The following is a 23,698-nucleotide window of genomic DNA, read 5'->3' on the forward strand; positions in this document are numbered from 1 at the left end:
TTGCTGCAAAAGGCATTAATTCATTCTTTTTTTTTTTATGGTGGAGTGGTACTCCATGGTATAAATATGACACATTTTGTTTATTCACTCATGAATTGATAGGCACTTGGATTGATTCCACATCTTTGCAATTGTGAATTGTGCTACAGTAAACATTTGAGTGCAGGTGTCTTTTTGATAAATGACTTCTTTTCTTTTGGCTGCATATCAATAGTGGGATCTTTTTAAGTAAAATACATTTTGTTGATCACTTTGATGCTTTCTATTTAAGGAACAGTCACATAAATAAAACAGGAGTTATAGTCAATGGCCAGGAATTAGGAAAGGGTAATACTTTTAGGAATATAGATGTGTCAGCAGTAAGTATACTTCTGAGGTTTGGGATATGATTGCTGAATGTCTTTTTTTTTTCCCCCTCTCCTTTCCTTCCTATCACGATTAAGCAGCCGATTCTGGTGACCAAGACGAGCACACTCTCCAAGAAACAACTCTACCGCCTGTGAATAGTAGCATCATCGCTGCTCCCATCACGGACCCTTCTCAGAAGTTCCCTCAATACCTACCTCTTTCTGCAGAGGATAATTTAGGTCCTCTACCTGAGAACTGGGAGATGGCCTATACTGAAAATGGAGAAGTCTACTTTATAGAGTAAAGTATACCATATTTGTACCTAAACCTCTTCTCTTTCTTTTCCATTCTTTTCCTCTAACTACAGATGTAAGTTAAATCTAAAAGGAATGATCATTGACAGCGCACTGATGGTTTGTTTTAGTAAGGTTTAACAAGCTTTATATAAAAAAGGTAATTAGCCAAATATGTCATCCTACTTACTGGGTCTGAAGAGTTTGACAAAGCATAAGGCTAATTAATTTCCCTAAGGTTTTCATAGCTAAGTTATGGCACATATAAATTATGGTCTAATACAGAAAAGACATAAAATTCATGTGCAATTTAACATAAGTGTACCTTTAAATTGCCCACAAACTTTATGCCCACCCTGTATATAGATATAATAATTAGCCATTAAAAATAGTAAATTCATTCCATATATTTTGTTAATTGAATTTTAAAAAACAATATATGTTGTTGAGTTTTAAGCCTCCTTCATATATTTTGGGCATAATTCCTTTATCATATTTCTGATTTGTATGCATTTTCTTCACGTCTGGCTTTTTTCCCCATTATCATAACTGTATTTTTCAAAGAGCAGTCTTAATTCTGACGAAGTCTAACTTATCATGTTTGTCTTTTGAAGATAGTGTTTTTGCTATAGTAGTTAAGAAATCTTTGCCTAACTCAAAATCATTAACATTTCCTACTTTGTAATTTTTAGAAGTTCCCTAGTTTTACATTTCACAGTTAGGTCTGTGATTCATTCTAAGTTGATTTTTTTCTTTTTAACATGGTGCAAGTCTGTGATCCACTGTCAGTTATTTTTTTTTAATTAATTAATTTTTTTTTTTCAGTTTTTGGCCAGGGCTGTGTTTGAACCCACCACCTCCTATATATGAGGCCAGCACCCTACTCCTTTGAGCCACAGGCGCCACCCAGTTAATTTCTTTTTACATGGTGCAAAGTATGTGGATCAAAGATTGAGACTATGTAGATGTAAAAGTCTTTCAAAATTATAAACCTTGCTGGGTATGGTGGCTTGTGCCTATAGTCCCAGCTAGTTGTGAGGCTAAAAGAAGATTACTTGAGCCCAGGAGTCTGAAGCTGCAGTGAGCTATGATTATAGCACTGCTCTGTACCCTGGGGGACACAGCAAGACCTTCTTAAAAGAAAGAAGAATTATAACACTTAAACCTCATATAGTTAAACCTTTAATAAGTAACCTTTTCTGCAAAGAAAGATTTGAAACCATTATGGAAAATCTGAGCTAATAAGATTTTTCTTTTTTTTTTTTTGGCAGTTTTTGGCCTGGGCCGGGTTTAAACCTGCTGCCTCTGGCATATGAAACTAGCACCCTACCCTTTTGAGCCACAGGCATCACCCAGCTAATAAGATCTTTCTTAATCAACATTAGTTAATTTTTAAGAGCAGGACTGTGGCTGTATTGCCCTACCATTGGGATTCTCCATGTTTTTATATACCACTAAGAAAAAAAGAAAATGGCCAATTATGCTATTATTTAAAAAGTCCTGATTAATCTATTATACCCACATAGATTGTAATTAAGTGGGCAATAACAAATGAGGGCATTGTGGAAGAATATCCGAAGTGTCTTACTTTTACAAAATATATGCCTGGATATATACATTCTCTATGTGCACGTTTGTTTCTGTGAGTACATAAAGTTTCGTATGTATAAAAAAATTCTAGAAGGGTCTGTTAACAATTAGAGTTAAGTTAAGTTAGGAATTTACTTCCTAACCATATTATACATTTCTGTGGGGTTTGAAATTTTTATACTTAGTGAGTGTGTATTTTGTAATGAGAAAAAGCAATGAAGATAGTAAAGTTTAATTTTCTTAAAGACATCAAAATGAGAGAAAAGGCTTGTGTCTCAGAACACCAACCTGGGAAGAGGATTGAGATATATAAACTAGAGCTTTTGTGTTATTTTCCAACAAAAGGGAGGGGACACTCCATATTTCTGTCTTCGTGTTAATGACAAATGCTTGTTGAAGAAAGGGATAAAGGATGTAGTCTTTAGCTCACCTAAAAGGTCATGTTGCTTCCATCACTTACTGGTTGTGTGAGGTGGGGAACTTACGTTTACTTCATTGCATCTAAATTGTTCATATCTGCCAAAGGAGGAGGACATGAATTTTATGCACTGTACCAATCTTGTCAGACTGCTGTGAAAATTAGAGGAGATAGTGAATGTGAAGTACTTGGGCTTGTACTAATTAGTGATTACTACTGTTGTATTACTTGGGGTTTTTTTTTTTTTTTTTTTTTTTTTTGGTGATAGTCTCACTTTGTTGCCCTTGATAGATTGCCATGACATCTCAGCTCATAGCAACCTCTAACTTTGGGGCTCAAGCAGTTTTCTTGCCTTAGTCCCCCAAGTAGCTGGGACTACAGGCACCCACCACAATACCTGGCTATTTTTAGAGGTGGGATCTCATTCTGGCTCAGGCTGGTCTCGAACTTGTGAGCTCAGGCAATCTACCTGCCTCGGCCTCCCAGAGTGCTAGGATTATAGGTGTGAGCCACCATGCCTGGCCTGTGTTACCATTTTCATCATCATCATTTGTGGTTATTAACAGAGGAGTTTAAATATTGTTATAAAAATGGATTTCAACTAAACCTCAGGACTTAGTACCTACCTTTGCAATAAGTAGCCTTTGCATTATGTCCATTACAAAAGAAGAATTGGGCTGAGAAAAGAAAACAATAATAGAGGTATTCTTAGTACAGAATACTATATGAAACTGAAATTCTTGGAAAAGAATTTACCAATAATTTTGCTCAAGAAACTTGATAAATTTGAAGAAAGAAAGTTAGATATGTTGATGATTGGTGGAATGCTGGGTCACAAACTATGGCTGGCTGACAGGAGAGTACCGGAATGTGCCCATATTTCATAACTTAGATTTGAGCTCAGGAAGGCAGTGTTTCATTATCCTAACGTTTAATAGAAAAATTATAGAAAAATGTGGCTTATAGTAACTATAGGATTTGGTTTGTAGCTATCAAATGCCATAAAAACTAAGTGATTAGATACACATTGTTTATATGTTAGCCTGAATTATACATATATATATACACACACACACATATATATCCTGGTTACTGAATTTTTATTTATCTTTCATTCTGAAAAACTTCTTAGAGTATCTTACAATGAATAGCAAGTTAAATTTAATTAAACTTGGATGAAGATTAATCAGAAAACCACTTCTTTCACCAAGAACCAGGGAGATCTCAAACTAAGTGAGTAAAGGCAGTCACTGTAAACCAACACTAGGATGACAAGGATGTGGGTGTTAATTAACACAGATTTTTAAGCAACCTTTGTTTTATGCATTTTATATACATATATATATATATTATGCATATTAATTAGTTTTATAGTTTGAGGGAATTTGAAGAAATTCTGGGAATTTAAAAGAACATTAAGAAAATCAAGCATGGATTTACAAACTTTGGACACTGTATAGAAAACAAACAGAAGACTTTGAAAGGAGGAGCAAGTAACCCACATTGTCTAGGGAGGTTGGGATCAGAGGAACAACAGTGGTGAGTTCCCTGAGTTTTCTTTTACACTTTATTTATCTCAGACTTGGAGCTGAAGAAGCCAGCAACTCAGAAACACTAAAGGATGTAGACAAAGCCCTAACGGAAAGCCTGCTCTCTCTAGCTGAAGGATTAGGAAAGCCATATTTCACAGGACAGAGAGCTCTTATTCAACCACCTATTCTACTTTAGCCAACAACACAGAAAAACCTGTGGTCTCACGCCCACCCCATCCATCAGAGGTCAATAAGGAGCCCAAACCTGCATGCTGGGGTGGTGTCAGAAAAGGCTAAGAGTAGAGCCACCCCAGCAAGGCAGTAAAGAATATCCCCCTTTTTCTGCATGGATTCTGCAGACACCACTTGACAGGAATCTGGGCTTCCAGCCCCATGTGGCAGTAATGAGGCACCTCCCCACTGGGGTGGTGTCAGAGGAGGTTTAGAAAAGAGTGAGGATTTTCACCACCATTCAGTAGTAGAGTCCTTGCCCCACCCCAGCCCCATCCCTGTGAGGTCAGTTGAGGCCAAGTTGAAAGTGAGACATTCTGTTTATATGTTTATATGTGAGACACTCTGTTTATATATCTCAACAGTGAGATATATACTTCTCCCAGCCAAGCTGGTATTAGCAAAGGCTAGTTGCGAGCTGTAAATACCCTCCTCACTTAGCAGTGACAAAGAGCCTGGTCCCCTGCCAGTGTAGTGAAAGGTGAAAGCCAAGTGGGACCCCTACCTAGAAGTAACAGACCATCCCCCTTTCCTCTCTTGATTAGTGTTAGAAAAAGCCAATGGAAAGTGTAAATAAGATCTAGAATCCTGTAACACTATACCCCCAATGTCCAGATTAATCAGAAAACCACTTCTTTCACCAAGAACCAGTGAGATCTCAAACTGAGTGAGAAAAGGCAGTAAACCAACACTGGGATGACAAGATGTCGGTGTTAATTAACACATATTTTTAAACAGCCATTGTAAAGCACTTCAAGCAGTTACAATCATACATAGTAAATATAGAAAGTGTCAGTAAAAATTAGAAAGTCTCAGCAAAGCAATAGAAGATATTAAAAAAAATAGGGAATTCTGAAATGAAAAATACAGTAGCCCGAATGACAAGCTTAGTAGATTAATTCAGCAGCAGAATGAAGTGGAGAGAGGAAAGAATTAGTGAACATAAAAATAGAAATTACCTCATCCTAACAACAAAAAGAATTGCCTTGGGGGGAGGGAATAGATGAAAAAAGAACAGAGCTTCAGGGCTTTTGAAATAATAACAAAAGATCTAGCATTTATGTCATCAGAATCCCAGAAGAAGAAAAAGTGGACAAGATTGAAAAGAAAAGGACTTGAAGAATTAGTGGCTGAAAATTTTCTTAATTTGGTAAAAAAAAAAAAAAAACCCTAAAGATTCAAGAAGTTGGATGAACCCAAACAGAATAAACTCAATGAAAACTAAGATACATCATAGACAAACTTCTGAAAACTAAAAACAGAAAAATCTTGACAGCATAAGGGAAGTAAATAATACCTCATATGTGTGGGTGAAACAATTCAAATGAAACACAGGGGCCAGAAGGAAGTGGGGCAGCATTTTTCTAGTGCTAACCAAAAAAAGAAGAATTAATCCAGAATTCTACCTCAGTAAAAATATTCTTTAGAAATGGGGGGAAATTGAGATATTCTTCCATGAAAGAAAAGTTAAGAAAATGTGTTGGCTAGTATGCCTACCCTAAGTAAATGGCTTAAAAATATTCTTTAAATAAGAAGAAAATTCAAAAAGAAAAATCTTAGAAAATAGGAAGGAAGGAAAAATAATAGAGTAGAAATACAGGTAAATGAAGTACATTTTTATTTACTTTTTAATTTTCTTTTCTCCCCAGTTTTATTGCGGTATAATTGATAGCTCTTGAGTTTTCTAAAGTAGGGATTAGAGTTGAAGTGAAAATAATACTGTTTAATATATTTCTAAATGTATGTGGAGAGAATATATCAGATAATTTATTTATTCATTTATTTATTGAGACAGAGCCTCAGGCTGTCCCCCTGGGTAGAGTGCTGTGGCATCACAGCTCACAGCAACCTCTAACTCCTGGGCTCAAGCAAGTCTCCTGCCTCCGCCTCCCAAGTAGCTGGGACCACAGGCACCCACCACAATGCCTGGCTATTTTTTTTTTGGTTGCAGCCATCATTGTTGTTTGGCGGACCTGGGCTGGATTCGAACCTTAGGTGTATGTGGCTGGCACCTTAGCCACTTGAGCCACAGGCGCTGAGCCAGGTAATTTATTATTAATGAAGGAAGGAAAAGGGGTATAAATGGAAATCCAAATTTCCTATATGTCAGTTGAACTGGTAAAGTGATGTAGATGTAGTACTAGTAGATTGTAAGATATCTAAAAAGTATAGGAAATGTCTATTTATGAATAACATGTAATATGTGTATATGTAATACCTAAAGCAACCACTTATAAAGCTATACAAAAAGATACACTCAAAAGTTCTGTAGGTAAATCAAAATAGCATTCATGTACCCCACAGAAAGGCAGAAAAAATAAAACAGAAAACAATAAACAAAGTGGAAAACTCAAGCCCTAAGATACCAATAACTACATTAAGTAGAAGTAAAGTAAATATAGCAATTAAAAGATGGAGATGCAAAGTGGATTATAAAAACACAACCCAACTGTATGCTGTCTGCAACACCTTTCTATGAAATATAACAATACAGAATGTTGAAAGTAAAGGGATAGAAAAAACATATCTTGTAAATGTTAATCAGAAGAAAACAAGAGTTGCCTTATCAATATGAAATAAAGCAGGAAAATCTCCAGACACTTAGGAACTAAACATCACACTTCTATGTAATCCGTGAGTCTCAGAGGAAGTTTCAAGGGAAATAAAGGAAGAAAATCAATTTAACTGGATGAAAATGAAAATACAGCCTATCAGAATAGGTGGGACACAGCCAACGCAGCAGTGAGAGGTAAATGTATAGCACTAAAATATACATATGAGGAAAGAGGAGAAGTCTCAAAGAGCAACATAAATTAAACTCAAAATAAGCAGAAGACGAAAATAATAAAGATAAAAGCAGAAATCAGTGAAATTAAGAGTAGTAAAACATGGAGAACGTCAATGAAACAAATATCTGGTTCTTCAAAAAGATTATATAGTTTCACAAAACTGATAAAAAATGAGAAAACATTAAAATTATCAATATTAGGGAATTACTGCAGACCCTGTGCTGTCAATGAATTCACACACAAAGTGGACATTTTAGATGAAAGGGATCTATTCCTCAACAAGCACACACTGTCATAATTTATCCAATAAAATGGACAATTGAAATAGTAAAGGAATTTGTAATTAAGAAACTCCTGAAAATGAAATCTCCAAACTCTTATGGTTTCCCTGGAGAATTCTACCAATCATTTGAAGAAGAATTAGTACTATTTCTACATAATTGCTCAGAAAATAGAAGAGGAGAAACACTTTTCTCTTATTTTTCTGAAACTAGTATTACCTTGGTACTAAAACTAAACAAAGACAGAAAAGATAGATGCAAAAAATCTTATACAAAATAATAGCAAATAGTAGTCAGCAATGTAGACTCTTCTAATGACTAAATGGGAATTATTCTAGGGATGGAAAACTAGTTCATTATTTTAAAAATCGGTAAGTATAACACATCATATTAAAAGGCTAAAGAAATAGAATCACAGGATCATGTTAATTGATGCAGAAAACTATTTGACAAAATTCAGCACTTATTTGTTCATGTTAAAACTTCTCAGCAAAATAAGAATAAAGCAATATTTCTTTGACTTGATAAAGAATATCTATAAAAAAAATCTGTACCCAACATGACACTTAATAGTGAAAGATCCAAGTTTGGGAACAGGTCAAGGTTGTCAGTTCTCATCACTTTTTTTTTTGGAGACAGAGTCTCAATCTGTTGCCTTGGGTAGAGTGCTATGGCATCACAGCTCACAGCAATCTCCAACTTTCAGGAGGAGGCAATTCTCTTGCCTCAGCCTCCCAAGGAGCTGGGACTACAGGCACCCAGCACAATACCTGGCTAGCTCTCATCACTGTTATTCAACATCATGCTAGAAGATCTAGCCAGGTTTATTAGGCAAGAAAAGGAAATAAAAGCCATATAGTCTGGAAAGGAGGAAATAAAACGATCCTTCTTTGTAGATTACATTATTATCTGTATAGAAAATCATAAGAAGTGTACCCATAAAACTCTGTAATAAGTCATTTCAGCAAGATTGTGAGATAAAAGATAGGCATACAAATATTGATAGTATATCTATATACTAACAATGAACACTCAGACACCAAAATTTAAAGTAAAATATAATGTAAAGTTGATCAAAAACCTCCAGTTATTAATCTAACAAAACATGTATTGGATTTTGTGTGCTGTGAAGTACAAAATGCTGATAAAAGAGATCAAAGAAACTTTAATGAATGAAGACATATTCCAAGTCAGAATTGATAAAGATGCAGTGTTCCCCAAGTGGATGTGCAGGTTTAATGCAGTTCCTAGGCTGGCTCAGTGGCTCATGCCTGTAATCCTAGCACTCTGGAAGGCCAAGGCAGGTAGATGGCCTGAGTTTGAGACCAGCCTGAGCCAGAGCCAGACCTTGTATCTAAAAAATAGCTGGGCATTAGGAAGCTGAAGGAAGAGAAAAGAATAAAGAATAATCAGTCTACTTGATAACAAGATTTATTATACAGCCACGGTTATAAAGACTTTGTGATGTTAGTGAAGGAATGCACACATAATCAATGGAACCCCAGAAATAAACCTACTGATTTATTTATTTTTTATTATTATTTTTTTTTTTTTTGCAGTTTTGGTTGGGGCCAGGCTTGAACTCACCACTCCTCGTACAAGGGGCCGATACCCTAGACCTACTGATTTTTGACGCAGGCATTTCCATTTGAAAACAATTCAGTGGAGGGAGATTGCCTTTTCACTAAGTGGTACAGGAACCAGTGGATAACTAGAGACATGTAATTTAACTTCAACCCAAACCTCACACCTTATACAAAAAAATTAACCCCAAATAAACTAGAGACAGAAATGTAAAACATAAGGCAATAGAACTTTTGGTTGCGTCAGGGGGACAAAAAAAGCTTTGATATCTAAGACTAGGCAAATAATTCTTTAACATTGAAAGCATGATCCCTAAAAAAAGAGAAGTGGGTAAATTCAGCTTCATCAAAATGAAAACCTTCAATTTGCAAAAGACCCTGATGGCTGGTATGGTGGCTCACACCTGTAATTTAGTTCTCAGGGAGGCTGAGGCGGGTGGATTGCTAGAGGTCAGGAGTTCGAGACCAGCCTGAGCAAGAGCAAAACCCCCATCTCTCAAAACCAGTCGGGCATTGTGGTGGGTGCCTGTAGTTCCAGCTACTCGGAAGGCTGAGACAAGAGGGATCACTTGAGCCCAGGAGTTTGAGGTTGCTGTTAACGCCACCGTACTCTACTAAGGGCAACAGAGACTCTCTCTCAAAAAAAAAACAAAAAAAAACAAAAAAAAAACCCTGATATGAGAATGAAAACACAAACTACAGACTGGGAGAGAAAATTTGCAGACTCTCTATCCAGAATAGATCTGGTGCCTAGCATATATAAAGAACTCTCACAGCTCAAGAGTAAAAACACAAGCCGTTCAGTTGGAAGAGTTCAGATATTTCATGGAAGAGGCAAATGTGCTCGTGAAAAAATGTTCAGCACTGTTAGCTTTAGGAAAGTGCAAATGAGATGTCACTACACACCTATTAAAGGGCTAAAATAAGAAATAGAGACAACACTATATGATGGCAAAAATACAGGAAAACTGGGTCACCCATACCTTGCTGGTAGGAATGTAAAACTGCATGGCATTCTAGAAGATAGTTCTAAAACACTAAACATGCAACTACCATCCAGCGCAGCATTTGTGCACCAAAGAAGTGAATACTTTAACACTTAAATTCACACAAAAACTCATACATGAATATTTTAGTAAATTCAGTCCAAAAAGTCAAAAACTGAGAACAACTGATTTCAGTGGTTAAACAGGCTGCGTACTTTATTCATGCAATGGAATACTACCCAGCAATAAAAAGAAATAATTATCAACATATGCAAAAAATCTTTTTTTTTTTTTATTAAGACACAGTCTCACTATGTCACCCTGGCTAGTGTAACAGTGGCATTATCATAGGTAATAGCAATGTCAAGTTCCAGCAATGTCACCTTCTTACCTCAGCCTCCCAAGTACTTAGGGCTACTAGGCTGCACCACCAAGCCTGGTTGATTTTTTTTTTCTATTTTTGGTGGAAACGGGGTCTCACTCTTGCTCAAGCTGGTCTCAAACCCCTGGCCTTAAGTGATCTTCCCACCTCAGCTTCCCAGAATATTAGGATTACAGGCATGAGGCACTGCGCCCAGCCAGTATCTGCAACAATCTTGATGAAAATTACGCTGAGTGAAAACATCAGTGCCAACATCAGTACTGCCATCAGTACTGTCATGTCCATTTATATAACATTCTGAAAGTGACAAAATTCTGAAAATGGAGAACAGATTATGATAGCTAGGGATTAGGAAGATGGTTGAGGGTAATGTTTGGAAGGGAACCAGATGTGACCATAAAAGGCAACATGAGGGATCCCTGTGCTGACAGAAATGTTTTGTATATGACTCCATCGATAACAGTGTCCTCATTGTCACTGTGTACTGTAGCTTTGCGAGATGTTATCACTGATGGTATCTAGATAAAGGGCATGTCAGATCTCTCTGTGTTGTGTCTTACAACTGCATGTGAATCTACAGTTACTTAAGAATAAAAAAGTTTTTACTTTGGAGGAACAGTGCAGACCATGGATTCTGGTGCGTAACTTCCCTAGATTTGATTCCTAGTTTTGCTGTGTATCAATGGAGTATCCTTGGGCAAATTTCTTCACCTTTCTGTCCTCAATATTCTCGTGTAGAAAATGAGAGTAATAATTTCAATGCTAATAATACTTCCCTCATTGAGTTATTGTGAAGATTAAATAAATTGTAATATATGTGTGAAAGACTTACGACAGATTCTGGCAGTCCTAAGTGGTTAAATGAGTAGAGGTGGTGGCGGTGGTAGCTATATTATTGCCTTTTATTTATTGTGTTTCTTTTAACACAATTGAGATGCCATGTATACGTTTGCACATAAGCTGTAAGTAATTTTCTTTACTAACTGATACTCTTTGAATCTAAAATAAGAATCTTTGGCAATCCTCCTCCTGCCTATACTTACAATCTAAACTTCAAACTTCAGAACAGCTTTTTTTAATTTCTTGTTTTCATGTCTGGTTTGGGGCAACCACTTGAGCTGCAGAGTGGATCAGGGCAATGTTTTCCACCTTTTTTTTTTTTTTTTTTTAAATCTCATGACACTCTTGAACTTCCACAGCACACTTGAATTATGTTGATCAAAAAAAGAGAGAGAGAGAGTAAAAAAAGAATATACTTACTGTGCTTTGAACTTCTTTCAAAAATAGTTCGATTAATAATCTTTAAAAATTTTTTGTGGCACACCTAAGATTCTTTCATGGCGCACCAGTGTGCCATGGTATACTGATTGAAAATCACTGGATTAAGGGCTCAAGAAAAACTTTGTCCCTGACACTGCTTTGGGAAGTATAAAAACTGAATTCTTCTAGCCATTCTGGTAATATTTCTAACATGATTGGAGAGCAATTTCCTTGGGAATATTTCTGTATACTTTCAGATCTTCTAAAAGGCCCAATTACTATCTATTGAAATATGTCAACTAGAATTAGACTGTACCCTCCAGAAGGCAGTTGGATGACATGTTTATCCTATCCAAGCTTGTCCTTGCTCAGATTCAATGTATGAGAAATAAATTGGGGTTACTTTCAGTATGTCCAGGGCATAATTTAGGATCCTATAATTAATGATGTATACTTGAGCCATTTATGTGAATTGAGGTAGTTTCACACTGTTATGAGAATTCTTATGTAATATAATGAGCAAAATATCAGCCTTCTTTGTAAATTTCACTATCCAAGATTTAAGTCATAGATAAATTTAAAATAAATTGGAATTTGCTCTTTGGCAAATGTGAAGACTAAAATAAGTCTAGACAAGTTTAGACAGTACAGGCAAAGGGTGTCACTTGTAATTCATTTTTCAAAAACAAAGCTGGTGTTACATTTTAAGCTTTCAGTAATTGAATGATGGTATCTTAATTAAGTGAAAAGCCTACCTAAAACCCTTCCTGAGCCATTTTTTAATTCTAGTCTCAGTCTCTCCTGGTTTAGGTTTTGATGGGCCTCAGCAAATAGTAACCCCAAACCAAAGCCTCAGGAGCAAAAGTGTTAATCTGACCTTCTTCTGTTTTCCGGCCTCGTGGTCTCATTCTTTCCCATTCTGCTAGCCACAGAAACTAGAGTCCCTCTTTTCCAAAGGCAAGTCATAAAAGTCAGAACCCCTTTTCCCAAAAGCTAGCCATGAAACCTAAAATTATTCCGTGTAAAAGCTGTCCATAAGGAAATTACTTGACCTATCTTATTGGACTATAGATTATAAGACAAACCCACCCCCAGACCCCCATTCCAGAGAGGGCCCTGGCCATATCCAGAAAGAAGAAAGACACGTTTGGAGAGACCAAGAAGAATCTAGACGGGCCTTGCTGGATTTCCCCACTCAGTCTGTTAACATTAGATCTGTCCATCCTTTGTTAAACCTAAGCATAAAAAATAGGTAACTTTCCCTCTATTTGGGGGGGGGTCTTCATTCTGAAGGCTCCCATGTATATGTGTTAAATAAACATGTCTGTCTTTTTCTCCTATTTATCAATCTCATGTGTTAGTGATTTTTTAGCAAAGCTTTAGTGGGCCAGCAGCCTTTGATCCCTACATTTGCTATCAGAAAGTTATTTTTGCTTTGGTTGAGGAGCAAAATATTTATGAGTGTATAATTCTGTTATTGGGATTTTTGCTTTTGTTCTTTTCTAACAGGTTTCTTGTTTTTGTTTCTGAATTGCAGCCATAACACAAAAACAACATCCTGGTTAGACCCTCGGTGCCTGAACAAGCAGCAGAAGCCTCTGGAAGAGTGTGAAGATGATGGTAAGGGACCAGGAAGCTTTCAGGTTAAGTGGGTTGAGTTGGTTCACATGTGCTGTTTTTAAAGAGGTGGTCAGTTGAGTTTTAAATAAGTTTTTATAAAAGAAATCCACTTTGTGCTATACTTTACAAGAGTAAAGACCGTAAATTTTTTTCAAAAGAACAGTTGGTGTGCATTTAAAGGTATATGTATGTACATACTCGTACCTCCTTTAGAAACTGAACTTCAGCATAGTCAGAAATGTCTTCATTCTTCAGGAACTTCGGGAAGACTCCAGAATGTCTGTAGAAATTCAGAGGCCAAAGAAACTCTGGTCATTCATGCCTACTGAACCGTAACCTTGTGTTGTAAGTCTTAAGAGGATTAATCCGGAGACTTTCTTGAATTCTCATGTTTTATAACTCTATCACTTCCCCAGTCTTAGGGGTAGCAGATCTTGGGATGTTTGGGAATCTCTGTGTCTCAACTTAGAGTACATCTAAAATGTCTGACAGTATATTCTTTGTAGAAGAGGGTAAGGTGTCAACATGGAGTCCTACTGTTCCCTTTAATCTCAGAAACTAATTGGCTGTAACAGTTTTTCATTTAAAAACATTTATTTTGGGGCTTCAGAATTGCTTCTTGAAAATGGAAAAAAAAATTCAGATAAAACAAGTGTGTCCCTTTTTAGTGTACTGAAATATATCCTAGGTCCTACCAAAATTACTTTTAGACAAGGATGGATGAAAAGGTAGATGGTTTGCTTTGCTACTCATTAATTCTGGCATTTGAATTAGTAGTGTAATTACTGAATACATTTTTTACTAGAAGGCAGTGTTTCTCAACCTTTTTTACCTCATGACACACTTGAACCTATCGGTAAACTTTCATAGCACACTTAAATTTTGTTGATCAGAAACAAGATTTAAAAAAAGAATATACTTTGCTTTGAACTTCTTTCAAAAATAATTTAATGATCTTTAAAATTTTTCACGGCACATCTAAGGTCTTTTCATGGCATATCACTGCTATAAGGTAACAGAATCACTGAAAATCACTGCTATAAGATAACAAAACTATTAGTTTGTCTGGTAGTGCAGAATTGTTATATATATGGACTTGAGGCTTTTTTGAAAATATAAACCAGTATTTTAAAGTATATTATTGAAACCTGTAAACCATGATTCTTCCTTATGCATGGTTTGCAAGTTACATTAAATTAACATAGAATTTTAATTAACATTAAATTAACATAGAATTGCATGTCCGTATGCATCTGAGTGACTTCAAGTGGAAGCACAAGTCCTTCTAGCTTAGGAGACTGAGATGCCTGTTTTATTTTGGTGGCTTATTCCTGTTCCTGAAGAGAGAATGGAACAGTTGCCTTCACCTCTGCTATTTTGTATGTTTGGGGGAATTACAAACTATCTGGATTATTTAAATACATAACATATAATACAAGTTGAGTGTCCCTGATTTGAAAATCCAAAATGCTTCAAAATCCAAAACCTTTGGCTCGGCGCCTATAGCTCTATCGGCTAAGGTGCCAGCCACGTACACCTAAGGTGGCGGGTTCGAATCCCCAGCCTGGACCCGCCAAACAATAATGACGGCTGCAATCAAAAAATAGCCGGGCGTTGTGGCGGGCGCCTGTGGTCCCAGCTACTTGGGAGGCGGAGGCAAGAGACTCGCTTGAGCCTAGGAGTTGGAGGTTGCTGTGGGCTGTAATGCCAAAGCATTCTACCCAGGGGGACAGCTTGAGGCTCTGTCTCAAAAAAAAAAAAAAAAAAAAATCCAAAACCTTTTTGAGTCCCAAAATGATGCTCAAAGAAAATGCTCATTTGAACATTTTAGGTTTTTTTCTTTGCTTTTTTGAGACAGGGTCTCACTTTGTCACCCTTGGTAGAGTGTTGTGGTGTCATATTTCACAGCAACCTCAAACTCTTGGGCTTAAGCAATCCTTTTGCCTCAGCCTCCCAGGTAGCTGAGACTACAAGCACCCGCCACAGCCGCCCAGCTAATTTTAGAGATGGGGTTTTGCTTTTGCTCAGGCAATCCACCTGTGTTGGCCTCCCAGAGTGCTAGGATTACAGCACTTTTAGATTTTGGGTTTTCAGGTCGGAGATGCTAAACTGGTAAGTATTTGATGCAAATATTCCCAAATCCAAATACTTCTAAAATCTAAAACACTCTGGTCCTAAGAATTTCAGATAAGGACTATTCAACCTGTGCATCAGTGATCAGAACATAAGACACATTGAACCATAAAATTTCATGGAACAAAATTTAAGCTTTATTCGATACCTGATGATTTTGAAGGCAGTTCAGGCACTCGCATTCCCATAAAGTCTTCAATGGCAGTATCCATTATAAGGGAAATGTATGAAAATACCTGTTAATATAATTTATAAATAGTAGAATTCTGCAGGAGGTTTTACTGTAAAACTGTAAGTACTAAGTAGAATTACTAAACATTTTTACCAGATCTACTAATTTTTAATTCTTATCACTTGTGGTAATTTCTTTGGAACAACTATGTATTTATACCAGAAGCAGTTAGTTTAGTAATTGTGCCTTCAACATTAAAATTAACATATTCTGTTTTTAATAGACAGTACATACATGTGTGTGCCTGTACATGCAAACAGTATAAAATATGAATATGTAATCAGATTGTGACAAGCATTACTTCGCATTTTCTGCTGTTAGTCAACTCAAAGCGTTATTGTTTGTATTATGACACAAAGCAGAAAAACACTGGCCACAGATATTGTTCCTGTATTTTTTCTAGTCTCTGTAGGTCATATACTGATGGGCTATAACAGTACAGCATCATACCTAATCACAGGAACGTTTTTATATTTTTTGTTTCCTCTTTCAAAAAGGTGAGAAAGTAGTTTGGGATTTTGAACTTAATGAATAACTCAGGTCATTGCCGTGTCTAGTTCAAGTAGAAGGCTTTGACCTGGCCTTTGAGCTCTAAGCCAATGTTCTGATCCACCTGGTTTATAAGGCCAAGTATTGTGTCAATGAGATTTTGAACTCAGTCTGATTAGAACCAAGGTAGTGATGTTTCCCTCCAAAATCTGGTCTTCTCCAATTGCTCCCTGTCTCAGTATAGGGGAAATCTGTGCATCCTCAAGAGTCCTGTTTGATGTGTCACTTTTCTTTGTACCTAGTTGAAATGCATGAACCAGCAGAATTCACTTTGGTCTTTTCTAATTATCTCTGGAATCTGTTCATTTTTTCCCCATCATTTCTACCATTCCCATCTGTCCAGCATCATGATCATCTCTCAGGCAGTCTTGCCTGCTCTCCTTCTCATCCTGTACTCTGAGCTCTCTTCTAAAATGTAAATGCGGTGTTGTTATTCCTGACCACCCCCAAGCGGGCTGTTCAGGAAACACCAGGTCCCTGGCCTGATTCTCTCAGCCTCCCCAGGTTTCCTCACAGCCTCTCTCTCTGTGTGTACTTCATCCTCATTGGTCCTCTTCATTTCCTGCCTCATGTCATTTACATGTGCACTTCTCTCCTATAGAATCCTCTTACATCTCACAATGGTCATCGAATACCTTCTACATGTCAAATGTGTTCTAGGCATTTCAGATTTGTTAGTTAACACAATAGATGAACAGCCCTGCTCTCCTTAAATTCTAGTCATTTTTCACCCAAAGTCTTTTTGTTACATTTTGTTTATTCTTCAGCTTATGGCTCAGGGACTTTTCCCAGAACCTTGCCCCCAGATATGGTGAGATCACACTATTAAGTATCTTATTCTATAGGGAATTTACCACAGTTTTAATTTTAGTTTTAGTTTTATGAGCTTTGGACTTGTCTCCTATTCCAGAAGGGTAGAGATATATCTCTTTGTACTCATCTGTCAATACCTCTATCACTGAGCACAGTGACTAGCACAGTAAAGAAATAAGGGAATGTTCTTGATGACATTATTAGGTAATATCCAAATGGGCCTATTCATGGATGATTTGTGCAGATCAAATCCCCACCCCCCTTTTATGAGGAAGGATCTTGCTCTGTTGCCCTGGCTGGAGTGCAATATCATCATCGTAGCTCACTGTAACCTCGATCTCCTGGGCTCAACCTATCCTCCCACTCAGCTTCCTGAGTACTGGGACTGCAGGCATGCGCCACCATGTCTGGCCACTTTTTCTGGTTTTAGTAGAAACGGTCTAGCTCTTGCTAAGGCTGGTCTTGAACTTTTGGCTCCAAGCAATCCTCCCACCTTGACTACCCAAAATGCTAGGATTACAGGCATTAGCTATCCTGTCCGATTAGCTCCCTCTGTTGAGAAACATCAAAACTTACTATTGGCCATAGAATTTTTTAAATCAAGGGTTTACAAGATATGGAAGGCCATGTTAGTCACTTAAATCACAATTGATTCATTCATACCTCAAGAAATATTTAATGCCTGACGTGTACTGGAAGCTACAAAGGGCACTGAGCATAATGTGGTGAAAAAAGGCTTGATCCTTATTTTCCCTGTGTTTGTGGAGGGGACAGCCACCTGCCTCCTAGCTGTGGAAACTTTATGTATGAAATGATTTTGGCATGCTGTCCTGTGTTGTCAGGGATATTAAAATATTTAATGATAACAAGGGGAAGTCAAGAACAGAAAGGATTTTGACTTGTTTTGCTCGCTGAAATTATTAAGACTGAATTATTTTGTTCTATTATTTCTGACCTGTTTGACTCAGAAAACTTATACATGGATAAACACAAGACTGGTAAACTCTGCCTCCCAGTACTCCCTGGGAGACTTCAAGCCTCGCTTCCTTGATCTACATCATCATGACGCAATTCATCTTTCTAGCTCCTTTCTGAAAGACACTCAAGGGTAGCTCAGTATACCATCTGCACTCTCAATTTGACCTCACCCTCCATTTTTCAAGCAGCAGTGTTACTTGTAAGTTAAGTAATGGTTTAATTGTGAGTATAATTGCCACACTGATTAGAGGATTATTGAAGGATTAAAAGAACTGATATTGAAAGGTCTAAAAGCCTTATTTACTCCCAGTAAGGTCTATAATAAGTGACTTCCCACTTAAGAACACTGAACCCACAAAGGTATTTGTCATCTTTTACAACCAATCAAATCCTATTTTGACATGCAAGGAAATGAGCCATATAATTATTTTGCCAATACCAGCTCTTACCGTTTTGTGATTTACACTGAGGTCGCGAGTTTACTAGGCAAGCCAATGAAATTAAGCCACAATGCAGGTAAGGACAAAAGAAAAGCGATGCATTTGCTTCTGTTTTTCTAAGAGGAGTTTCTTCCTTGGTGCTGGAGTCTGAATTTTGCTTTCTCTCTTTTCTGTCTCATTCCTGCTATTCCTTTGGAGAAGAAGGGGTACACACCGAGGAGCTGGACAGTGAACTAGGTAAACCCTCCCTGCCTGGTGCATGCTTGCCCTGCATGGTTTATCTTAGTGAATTGCTGACCCCTCTGTTTCTTTAGTTTGCACTTCTCCAATTATGATTTTCATTCCAGCTTATCTCCAAAAGGTCAGTCTTACAACCCTGTCTGACTGCAAATGTTGTGCAGGGTCGTAATACATTGTGTCTATAAAGAAGTCTGAGCAAATGGAGGCTAGAAGGAGAATTAGCAAATTGGTGATGGGTAGGATGTAAATCGAGGATTGGGAAAGAACCGAAAAGATGCTTGCCATGCCCCTTGAACTTTTGTGTAACCTGTCTTGGCCTTATTTCTTCATTAGTTTAGTGTGGATGGTTATTTGGGTAATGTGCAATAAAAGCAAAGCAAAACAAACAAAAACCCAAAGACAAATTTAAGGAGCATTATAGGAGTAGTTGCAATAAAATGATTTCAATGATTAATTAAATAGTTAAGTCTTAGGGTCATGTTGTTATTAAGTCACTAACCACATTGACCTTATTGTTACAGTGAAGGGTTTGTTTATGAATAGTGATGAGATGTTTATATTTGCTGTTTTTCTTAGAGTATGTGTGTTAGTATAAAGTAAGCCTTGAATAGTCTAGCTATTGTAGTCTAGGAATAATTTAAATTAGCAGATAATGCCAAACTCCTGTATTTGCTGTTGGGATATATTGAGTTATGTTTCCTGCTAAGTTCATTGCTTTATGTTCAGTTTTGAAAAATATTAAAATTAGTTTGCATTCCATTTGATGCATCCTCTGGTGGATGGATAGGAAAGCGTAAGCTTCATATAAATTGCAGATAAAAGCCTTCAGTGATTGAAAATTGGTGATAATTTTCTTTTAAGTAGAAGATTTAACATCAGTATGAATGGAACTGTCCTAAGATTATTGAATTTGCCTGCCTTTTTTTTTGAGACAGAGTCACACTCTGTGGCCTAGGCGGGAGTGCAGTGGCAGCATCATAGCTCACAGCAACCTCAAATTCTAGGGCTCAAGTAATCTCTTCCCTTAGCCTTGCAGGTAGCTCAGACTATAGGCGTGTGCCACTATGCCAGGCTAATTCTTTTAATTTCTTACAGAGATGGTGTTTCATTATGTTACCCAGGATGGTCTGGAACTTCCTGGCCTCAAGCAATGTTCCTACCACAGCCTCCCAAAATGTTGGGATTACCACTTTGAACCTCTGCCTGATCTGGCATTTTCAAGATTGCCTTAAAACATGAAAATATAAATGTATATAACACAGGTTATTGCTTTCATTTGGTTTTATTCATTTTTGTTACATAAAGATAATCATTGTTGACTAGGATTATAACAATTTAGATCTACTTTTCCTAATATTTGGAATATATTCTATTATAATTGATGGATATGCCAACAGTGGTCAATAACTATTGATGGATCTATTTTTAAAGATGTTTAATAAGTTTTCCTTGTGGTCACTGTGGTAGGAATGATCTGAGGATCAGCCTGAGTAATAGAATAAGTTGAAACTAATTTGATCAAAGAAAAGAATGTATCAATTCAGCAATATTAGGTAAAGCAATTGAAGAAGGCTACTGAGTTTCCCAGACACAAAATGAGTTTATAATCGTGTGTTTAGCCAATTCTAAGCAGTCTTGCAGAGACTCTGCTCTCTGCCGGTGGCCGGTGGTGATAACACAGCCATGGACAGAGGCACAACCTTTTTTGCTTTTCTGAAAGTTTGAATGCTGAAATTATCAGGAAAAGAGAGTTCTGTATTCTTGCCCCCCCATAACTGGAATTTTGTGCGAGCTTTCTTATGACATGAAAAGTTCTAAAAATGAGTTTTTCTGGCTACATAGTATCCCTTCTTGTGGTCATAGCTATAATTCTAGGGGCAGGTTAGTACCTTTGTGGAGCCGTCTCTGGTTAAACCTGAGTGCATAGTTCCCCTCTTACTGGCTATATGATCTTAGGAAAGTTAGGCACCTTCTTTTAGCTCCCCTTTCCTTATCTGTAAAGAGGGACTGAAAGAGGAGTGCCTGTGGTGCTTGGCAGGAGCCTTAATGAAGGCATGTTTTAATATTTGTCCCTGTAATCAGCACATGTTGTTACTATTACCAGTGTTATTATTTATTACCTTATTTCCTTGTGTTGGACTTTTCAGCACTTCCTTATGACACTTTTCTCTTTAACATGGGACAGAGGAAGAGTGTGTTATGTTCTACAGAAATGGCTGTCATGTGTTCTTGTAGGTAGGGGATAAATAGGACCCTTCAATTTTACCTGCATATATCTGCTGTGTAAAGAGTAGCATATGTGTGCCCATGTGTACGTACACACACACACACCACACATTGTTTTCTGTTGCATTTACTCCAGATTCTATTGACAAGATCACTGCTCATTTTCTTAATAAGAGGGTCCTAATTTCAAACAATAGCAACTGTCAGGTTTTTGGTGAACAATGCAATTCCAGATGTAACAAAGAAACCCTCTCTGTAGTCTGCCTCTAAGAGGCGTGGGTGGTTGGCTTGGGTGTTGGACACAGATCATTTGATTATAGAGTTGTCATTTCTGAACTCTGTTGTTTGAGCTGGGTCAGTAGCTCCATTATAAACTTTTGGTTTACAAAATTTATCACATCCTCTGCAGACATCTACCCAGAATCAAAAAGTACCTGCAGAAGCTTTGGAATTCTAGGCTGTTGATGTGGTGAAACCAGCTAGGAGAGGTAGAGACAAGAAAACTGAACTCATGATTTTGACGTTTATCTCTGATTTCGAACATGATTTTCAGTCTGCACACTGACAAATCTCTTTTGTAAACAACTTAGAATCTTTGACTGCTTAATATTTACTTCTGTGGTGATAAAATAGTATAGCCTGAGATTTTCAGGGACAGGAGTAGCAAGCATGCAGGTCCTAGGAATCTGTCCTATTCCTTTTGTCCTTTCCTGGAACCACTGCCATCTATTGAACACTTGCTGTGTGCCAGGAACTGTACGCTAAGTGTCTTAAAAGCATCCTCATTTAACCCACTATTGACTTTTGAGGTAAACCCAGGAGGAAGATGTGGTTCAGAGATGTTAAGTTAGCATCCCAAGGCCACAGTGTAGTAGAGTATGTGGAAGAACCAAGTCTCAGTCCCAGATCTGGGTCATGCTGCAGGGATCTTAGCCACCCCGTGTTTCTGCGATGGGTCTGTGTGGTCTGATCTGCTTCCTGAAAGTGGTTAGACATCAAGGTGCTTCTTTAGGAGTTGCCAGAGAGTCTACCAAAACATTATAATGTAATCAATCACCTTTTGAGCGTAAATATTTTCTGCCATTTTCAGTTTTTTAGAACCAAATGGCAGATTCTAGAACAAACATCTTAATTTGACCTATTTCTATTTTAAGCATTAGAAGACTAATTTCTGTTATTAAATTAATCACCATGTTGGAATTGAGAAACCTATCTTTTCAATGTAAGATGAGTTTTAACTTGAAAAACTAGACAGTTTCTAGTGTTTGCTAATTTGGTCCAGAAGATGTGTTTAAATGGACAGGTGTCCTGAAATGCCAGTGACTGGCCCCATTTTCCAACTCTAGAGCAATAATTCATTGACTAGGCAACAGGACAGAAGTCAAGGGTATCTTCTTTTCTTGAGCACTCCTTGAAGCTCCATCAAAGCATGTCATGTGGTTAAACTTACTGCTCAGATGTTGCCCTTGTGCTTATCTTTGTGTTCCTGGGACCTAACACATCCTCAGGCAAACAGTAAGCACTCAATAAGTGATTCTCAAATTAATAATGACTGAATCAGTTACTTATGCTTCCCCTCTTTTATCTAAAATAATCAGGCCAAATATTTAAAGGCTGCAGATTTTGATATAGGAGGTTTGGTTCAATTAAACGTAAAGTGGTCACCTCCCTCACCTGCTCCTCTGCCCCAAGTAAATGTCTACCTGTGCACCAATTTGCATTTTTTTAATCTTCGATTTCCCAACTCTTTGGAAATATTTTACTGGTTCATTTTCATTTAAATGGTGATTTCCAGCTTTGTAAGGGGAAACCATTTCCTAGGCATTTAATTTGCATCGGTCCACAAGACTCGGTATATAAAAATGCCAAGTTGTATCAACATCTGCAAATTGGACCTGTCTTGCATATTAGTAACTTATGTCTCCCAGAATTCAAAGACTTCTTTAAAACCTGTTAAGTGGTTTAAAAAAAAAAATTAGAAGAAAAGAGAGGAAAACCTGTCTCTTTGTTTGCAAACAAGTAACATGTGGAGCGAAAACCATGAAATTAATGTCTCTTGATGTGCAGCCAAATCTGAACAAAACATAAAATTTGAGTAATTAGCCTATGTGTGTTCGTGTGCACACTCATGCCACCACCTCAGTGCGTAACTGTCTGTGGCATATCTGTCAGCCCCCTGCCCTGATAACATGGTCGGTCATTATTTGAAAATAGTGACCACATGTTTCTTGGAATTTTAGAAAAAAGTCTGTTTCAAAATAAGTGATATTTCAAGTGTTTATAGTATTCCGTTCAAGTTGGTGTTAATAACTGCTTCTAAGAATAATGACTCATGTTGGGGTATGGTATTATATAAGCTTGGCTTAACCACATGGATCAGGGTGGCTTTAAAGTTGAGTTGAGTAAACTGCTACTCTGCTGGAAAGGACTGTTTAATGACACAAGACTCAACCTACTTGCTTCTTTCACCAAGTATTATAAAATAATATCATACAACGGGGCTTCCCATGAAAGATTCTTGTTCTGATAGAACTCACCATTACCAGTTTAATAAAGTTTCAACCTTTGATAATGAAACCTTAGGAAGTATAGTCTTGTAGAGTATGGTTGAGTTTTCAGAAAGGTACTTACATCCCCCAAGGCCATTTTACCACCACATTTGAAGGAATGAACTGTCCCCATAGTTTTCTGTGAGCAGGACGTGTGTTAACTACTTTCTTTTTTTTTTTTTTTTTTTTTTTTTTCCCTTGTAGAAACCATCAAGGTGCCAAACT

The 23,698-nt window shown here is 37.3% G+C and overlaps 1 protein-coding gene across 5 annotated transcripts in view; it reads left to right on the forward strand.

Annotated features, from left to right (window-relative positions):
* Positions 1-23,698, forward strand: part of MAGI1 (membrane associated guanylate kinase, WW and PDZ domain containing 1) — a 682,664-nt gene that overhangs the window by 565,909 nt on the left and 93,057 nt on the right. For 2 of the 5 annotated variants that reach the window (XM_023510631.1, XM_023510628.1), the window contains exons 5-7: positions 447-648; positions 13,231-13,313; positions 18,660-18,695. In XM_023510631.1, coding sequence (XP_023366399.1) covers positions 447-648; positions 13,231-13,313; positions 18,660-18,695 — 321 coding nt within the window. Of the gene's footprint in view, positions 1-443; positions 649-13,230; positions 13,314-18,659; positions 18,696-23,698 lie in introns of all 5 variants that reach the window. The other 3 variants (XM_023510627.1, XM_023510629.1, XM_023510630.1) reach the window with 3 other exon arrangements.

Source organism: Otolemur garnettii, unplaced genomic scaffold (genome assembly GCF_000181295.1).
Source record: "Otolemur garnettii isolate 467f Iridium unplaced genomic scaffold, OtoGar3 scaffold00015, whole genome shotgun sequence".
In the NCBI taxonomy this organism is placed as follows: Eukaryota; Metazoa; Chordata; class Mammalia; order Primates; family Galagidae; genus Otolemur; species Otolemur garnettii.